At 43.2% G+C, this 7,236-nt stretch overlaps 2 protein-coding genes across 2 annotated transcripts; one reads left to right on the top strand and one right to left on the bottom strand.

Annotated features, from left to right (window-relative positions):
* Positions 1 to 482: 482 nt before the first annotated feature.
* On the bottom strand, positions 483 to 3,193 carry LOC306700180 (protein C19orf12 homolog). Its single transcript, XM_079165120.1, has 3 exons — positions 3,062 to 3,193; positions 1,508 to 1,717; positions 483 to 1,425 (listed from the first exon to the last, which is right to left on the bottom strand). The coding sequence occupies exons 2-3, from the start codon at positions 1,665 to 1,667 to the stop codon at positions 1,163 to 1,165; spliced, it is 423 nt and encodes a 140-aa protein (XP_079021246.1). The 5' UTR covers positions 1,668 to 1,717; positions 3,062 to 3,193; the 3' UTR covers positions 483 to 1,162.
* A 773-nt stretch (positions 3,194 to 3,966) lies between these two features.
* On the top strand, positions 3,967 to 7,199 carry LOC306694867 (tumor protein p53-inducible nuclear protein 2). Its single transcript, XM_079157907.1, has 4 exons — positions 3,967 to 4,105; positions 5,223 to 5,366; positions 5,495 to 5,642; positions 6,269 to 7,199. Exons 2-4 carry the CDS (start codon positions 5,243 to 5,245, stop codon positions 6,495 to 6,497), a joined length of 501 nt encoding a protein of 166 aa, XP_079014033.1. The 5' UTR covers positions 3,967 to 4,105; positions 5,223 to 5,242; the 3' UTR covers positions 6,498 to 7,199.
* The last annotated feature ends 37 nt before the right edge of the window (positions 7,200 to 7,236 follow it).

Below are 7,236 nucleotides of genomic sequence, written 5' to 3'. Positions count from 1 at the left end.
TAAAAAAAAAAAAAAAAAATGAGCCACTGTCCTGGAAGACACCACAAGACAGTGGAGCAGTATCAAACACAAAGTCTCTCACAGAGATGGTAAAACTACAGTCAGTGAGATAAGATGAAAACCAGTCTTAACCCCGTGCCAGATCTGACGACCCAATCAAGCAGCCTCTTCATCAGAATACGACGGTCTACAGTGTTGAATGCAGAACAATCGCCTACATCAGAAGAAAGGATGTCATTAGGAACCGTCTGATGATTGGTTACAGTAGAGTGCGGTTTACAATCCTGGACTGGAGCTGGTTGGCCACAACCTTCAATAACACTTGACAGAAAGGGTAGTTTAGTTCATGAGCGAGGCCGGATCGAAGTACATTTTTGTTAATATGTGCCGGATAGTTTACAGATGTGTGTGTGTGTTTTCAAAATGTGCCCTTACAATCCAGAGAACTTTAAAAAGGCAAATAATCGAAAGCACAATAGCTTCAAAGGTTTATTTTATTTGAAAATCCTAAACAGAGGTATATTAAAAGCACCCCGATAGTGTGGGAATTAAGAGATTACCTTCTAATCCAGAATAAATGTGTAAAAAGCAGAGGAAAGTTGACGTCGACATCGTTCTCTCGTACAAAACATTTGTGCCGATGTCGCCATCCGTTCATTATGAAGTAACACAGATGCAGTGATTTACTGTGATTTAATGCAGTGAAGTACTCAGATCCTTTACTTCAATAAAATTAGTGAAGTACTGACATTAAAGTATACCTTAAGTACCCTTTTAAGCAGATCTTTATTTTTACAATCATACCTCATAATTTATTGCTCGATTTCAATTTTTTTATAATTCGAACCTGAAAATACATGTAGTGGAGGAAAAAAATACAATATCTGCCTCTGAACTGGAGTATAAAGTAAATACTCAAGTAAAGTACAAGTACCTTCAAATAGTTTTTAAATACACCTGAGAACATCGAGTTCATTACATTTCACCACTGCAGTGAGGATGGACGGACACTTTGAAGACAGCAGAGCTCACTGTCACAGACATCGAAGTGAAACATCCACGATGCAGGTTTTTTTCCAACTAAGTACAAAAAGACGTGGTGAGGACTTTGGTAGTGCTCGGCAGGCCCGACGGCCCTGAAAAGTCCATGTGTAATCAGAACTCAGTCCTTATAGCGCACCTCCGATCGGAGCTCCTTAGTGACGTAGTTGAGCAGCGCGGCGGTGACCTGCTGCTGCAGCGTGGCGTTGCCCATCACCAGGGCGATGAGCTGGGCCGCGTCCGTCCAGTTCAGGTTGTTCAGGACGGCCGCGACTTGATCGTAGAGCTGCTGTCGCTGGGCGGGAGGCAACTCCATCAGGATCTGAGGCAGAGGCCGGAACTGTTCGCTCGTCAGCCAGCTCACGAGACTGCCCACTGTTCCGCCTGGTAGACAACAAGAGGGGGGGGGGCTTTAATCAGGCAGCTGTAGAGAATGGTACATTTTGTTTGTAGTGTTTATTCTTACCAACAGCAAGCCCTGGAGGTCCAGCCAGCATCCCGCCTACAAAGGCGCCTCCTGCTGCCACCATCGCTCCTTTGGCGGAGTTTTTCACTGTCACCTTGATCTCATCGTGGGCCGATATTTCGCAGCACAGACGCATGATATCATCCATTCGTGGAGCCATCCCTGCGTCGAGACACTCACGGAGGACAGTCGACTCTACTTTGGTGTTGCCTAAAAAGAAGAAAGACCCATCTTTGAACCTTTTAGATTAAAATTTGCCCCACAGTTGCAGCACAGAATGAGTTTTTCGGAGCAGAGTATTCACACGGATAAGACGGTACAGTGTCCACCAAACATAATCTAGTCGCTCGTCACATTTTGTATTTATTTATTGGTCTATTTGTTAGGGACAGTGCACATTAATAAAACATTCCTGTAACTGCGCCAGAGTTTAACTACTACTGTGTAAAGAGAATACTGCTGTTAAAAATAACCTCATTTGTTTAAAGTGTTTGCAAAACAAATGTTATTGCACTTTCGTTCATATAGCAGTACTTTTAAAATAACAATGAGCAATACATTACTTTTGAATTCATTATTGAACTTTGTGCATAACAATGTGATTACAGATTGTAATCGTTGCCCAGCACTAATAATAATAATACAAGATTACATTCACAAAGTTATGCATTATAGGAGACCCTTATACTACATTGTCAAGTACGAACATGACATGCAACACACAGGCTCATAAAACAACACATACGAAGCCAATAAATGAGGGATAACTATGTCAAATAGAAACATGGACTATATACAAGGTTATGTTGCATTGTTAAATCACATTTTTCTGGGATCAAAATTATTTTACTGGTGCAAATTTCAATAACAAATTTGCAAATAACAAAATGACCAAAATACACTGACATCCTGGGATCCTGGGGGCCTTTGGGCAATTTATACAAACTGTATATTATTGTTCATGCAGTAGAATACAGACAGAGAATGTTAAAACATCTGATCTAGAACTGATCTGCTTTCAGCACGACTGTCACAATACGGTTTCACTTTTACTTGTACCACATAAACGCCAATTTAATACACAATGACGTAATGCTGCCTTCTACACTGCGGGTTCCTCGTTGCTGCTGTTAATTCGTAGAATATCTCAAGTCAAACTGTTCGCGTTATTAATGATTGGTAACATCCACCGTTATGTATTTAATTAAAATGAGCTGGTTTCTGGACGGAGTTTGGCGGGAGAGGTTTCGTCTGTTTAATGCTCGCTAGTTGAACCAGGTACAAATAAACTGACTTAATGTAACTAGGTGGGCATAGTATGACACCATGCTTCCATAATGTTTTTTTTTTTTCAAAGATAACTTAACGACAGTGATAGTTGGTTAAATCGACAACGGTTTGATTGAATGCAACAGACGCTCAAGTTTCGTTTCTATTTTAATACCGAAAATAAAAGTACCTTCGGCTATCTTTGTCTCTATTTCAGCAGAGACACGAGATAGAAGACAGCTGACACCACCTTTCCCCCAAGAATTGTCTAATTGTTACAAATACCTTCAGTCCCGTCCTGAATGTGCTGTGAAGTGGTAGTTTTTGCTCTTTTGCGAGCATTCGGCTTTGAACAAAATGCGCTGTCACCAAACTTCTTTGCTGTTACTGCACTTTGTGTGGGGGCCGCCCCCCCCCTCGCCCCACTTCCTGCTTTACAAAACGCTACCAGAGAGTATATAACAGACAATCGAGGCGAGATCAATACTTTCATCAGAATGCCGTTGGAAACAACATGGCCGCTGGTATTGTGTCATATATCATCCGATGTCTTCGCTTTTCACCGTCTCTCTGCCGGTCCAGTTAGAGTATTTCCACATTTGTCAACTAATAGGCTATGGCAAGGGGCTTTTTATTGTCTTATATTGGCACATTTTGCGCATGCGCGCTACACAAACAATGGCTGGTTGCTTGGTGTAGGGGGGGAATTATCTAGAACTGGATGGTCTTCAAACTCTTTGAAGATAAATTAGCTAGCTTGTCCTTACTTTGTCACTTACTTACTTACTTTGTCCATAGCCCATTCGCTCATTCACTTACATTAATAAATACTAAATAAGTATTTAATTTATGGGAATGGTTGAAGCATTACTGTCCAGTTTTACAGGAATGAACGGAGGCTTAGAAACTATTAGTTCACAGTAGACAACACTTTTTGTACATCATTCTCGGTGTTTGTAAGCTCGGTTACTGTTCCACTGTTACAGTTTGAGAAGAGCGTGAACACGAAAATGTGTATAAAATCATAGACATAAGAAGGATAGCACATGAAAAACAAAACGTAATATTTCCGTCGACATTGACGTTTCAAATGTCACTTCTACATTACATCCGTGACGCAGAGGAGAGAGCGCGTTGGTTCGTGGATATGTGATGCGCGCCCGTCCCGCCTTATTTGGGCGGGATTTGATGACGTTTCAGGACGAGGGGAGGACTCTCGCCGATAAACAACTTCGACATCAAAACAATCTCTAAAGAACAGCAACATAGCGGGATCCTTTCTGCGCAACGGCAACACCCGAAGACAAGCATACGTCTACTTTACGTGAAGTAAGTCAGAATTCACATCTCTGAGCATTTACCGAACTGTTATGAGACCTGTATTGTATTTGTCTTTTGTCCTATAAGTACTGTACAAACCTCCGTGGCTGTGTGGTGCGTTTGGTTTGATGCGTTGGTGTACGTAAATAGCAGTACTTATGGTACATTTTGCACTCCATAAATGCGATGCGATCACCCGATGTGAGCGGCTGTGATTACATGAAATAAAGCAGCGCACATACAGTATATCTGAGCAGGCAGTCAGCTGTTTCGCTCTGTGTGATATCAGGTTATTATTGGCCTGCTGCTGTGGGACTATGTCTGTTTACAGGGAGAGGTCTGGTGTTGACAAGCAGGCGGTAAGGAGGAAAACACCACTCGATTTTATGAATCTATGTTTTGTCTCGTAATTATGGCCATAATATTTATTTTGTGATATACCATGAGGGTACTTTAAACAGATGAGGAAACGCAGATCTGCTGCTGTCTTTATGGAACATTCCTTTGCGATCAGCTGACAAGGGTTTGACAAGTACACATTGCATCTTCACACAGTATATTTGATGAAAAGGATGATGTCATTACCTCACGATCACTACTCTTCTCTTAGTGTGACAGTCACATTTCTCACAGGGTGAAATGCTGCCTCACAATAGCAATAAGTGATATTAAAAAGAGACTAAAATATCTTTGCCCAAGAAATGCCACGATGGCAACCTGCACCAGGGACTAAAACAAAAACAAATGTTCTATAATGCTGGAGCAGGGAGCCACATGGGTCACCCGTTTGGGACAAAAGGTCAGTCAGCTGCAGTGTGAGGGTCAAAGTGACTTCCTCTAATATGGCAGCGATCGGTGTAATTTCAGCCCCTGTTATCACCCTGTTCCCACAGCTGTTTCAGCTCTAAACTGACCCCCTGACTGGGCGTCATAGCGACGTAAACAACTCAGGCCGCTCAGGTTTCTGAGCTTGGCACAGTGGAAGCTGTTGCCGATGCTGAGCAGGCAGGTGTCCACGGAAGGCGGGTCTTTATTGGGACCGGGTCATGGGGGAGCACTTGCATTGCTAATGCCTTTGGTGCATTTCTTGTGATTCACCTGCCTACCTGTTATTATTTTTTTTCAGATTGCAACAGAGGCACAAAGATGATCGGTAAGCTTCTTTCTCATCTGCTCGGGAACGCCGGCGAGGACTTTGAGGCAGCGGATGACACTTACGAGGAGCTGATGGAGTTTGAGGAGGGAGGATGGGTCATTGTTGATCTCCCAGGTGAGAAATAAGACACAGTGCTTTATTCACATCTGTAAGATTTAAATGTGTCCTCGGCTCAGTGAGGCTACAGCTTCTGCTGGGATGAAAACAGGTCAGATGTTTGAACTGGCGTGTGGTTTGTACAGAGAACGGGCCGCTGACGGCCTCCGAGGTGGATCCCCTGGAGAACCTGCTGATCGAGCACCCCAGCATGTCCATCTACCAGATGAGATGCGGGGCGGGCGGAGCGGAGGAGGAGCTGGACTCCGAGGAAGACGAAGAGGACACCGCCAGGTTAGTCTCCATTAAGCTTACACGTCTGTCTTATTCCTCTGTGTCTTAATAGTTCCCGTGACTGCATGTCGTCCTTCTCTTAAAAGCATACTGCTTTATGAGTTTGTTTGAGTCTAAATGGACCATAATTTACGAAATGAACATCATGCTGTATTGAAGAAGACTTGAAGATTGAGACCATAAACTCATATTCACAATGTTTACTGAGGTAATAAATCAAGTGAGAAGTAGAGTCATTTTCTCTTAGACTTCTATACAATCTGACTTCTTTTTGCAACCAGAGTCGCCGCCCCCTGCTGGTCAGTAGAGAGAATGCAAGTTTTAAGACACTTCTGCATCGGCTTCACTCGGTAGAACCGGAGCTTGCCGCCTGGTTTTCACGCAGAGCTGGCTTGCAGTAACACTTTCATCTCTCTCATGTTGCATAGTGTAAATCAATGCAATAGAGGCTTCTTAATTTGCTCAGCTGGTTTTAATGGATCACCTTGTGTCTCACTTTTCATGCGTACCTCGAACTGCCGTATAAACCCCCAGTATATGCGCAAGCGCATTAGACTACCGTATAGACACATAGCACCTACTATTTCATGAACATACACTGTAACACTTCCGCTGTGTCTGTCCAGGCCGGTGGCAGTGAGGCGGCACGTATCATGGCGTCTGGCTGCCTGGGGAATCCCGCTGCCCTGCAACGTCCAGCTGCTGGCGGTCCAGAGGGCCAGGACCCAGGCCGAGCGGAAGAGGCTGGGCCGCAGCGCCCTCCACAGGCAGAACCTGGCCAAGGCGCGTTTCTCCCCGGCAGAGAGACGCTACGGCCACTTCAAGCAGCCCTGCCAACGCCTCTGCAACTACTAAACACAGGAGCGACGCAACTGCTTGTGAGAGAGGGGGTGCGTTTCAAGTTGCAGCACGGTGCCTTGACTCTGAATCACTCAGGTCTTTTCTCGCCATTGTTTCACCTCACACAGTTAATTCTGCACATCCACCGAGGCAAACCACTTCCTGTGCGGTGAAACGATCGAACAACTGAACCACAGCAAGTTGTTGTTTTTGATTTTAATAGAGGCAACCTGCATTGCATCTCTCACGTCCGAAACCGCTGAGAACAATGAATCTTAATCTCCTAAATTACCTTGTGACACTGACACAAAAATATGAAAACTTCAAACAATACTTTTCTCTATATGAATTAAAAAAAAAAGTATGATGCAGTTGGATTACAGCATGTTTTTGACGGGTTGGTGGTATTCAGAATGTTTTATATTATGTGCCTTAGCTTTAGACATTCTTGTGAATGTGAGTGTGTTAAAATTGAATTTACAGTATTTTCGTTCACCATCTGTGAATTTCCTAATATAGATGCTCCTTTTGTTTGACTCTGCTTCAGGAATAATTACAAAACCACTGTTTTGCGTTGAGTCTACCATTCTGTTCTTTCGAGCGGGTGGGTTCTCATTATGTCACATGTTTTTTGAATGTAAATACAGTTGAAAATTATGCTTTTCTATTTGCGTGTATTTATAAAAATGTAAAAAAAAAGAGATTAAAATCTTGTTTTCTTAAGATGGCTGTATGTGTTTAATGTGTCACTACA

This window comes from Pholis gunnellus, assembly GCF_910591455.1.
Source record: "Pholis gunnellus genome assembly, chromosome: 1".
Taxonomy (NCBI): Eukaryota; Metazoa; Chordata; class Actinopteri; order Perciformes; family Pholidae; genus Pholis; species Pholis gunnellus.
The sequence above is the reverse complement of the archived record's forward strand: the minus strand, read 5'-3'. Positions and strand labels throughout refer to the sequence as shown.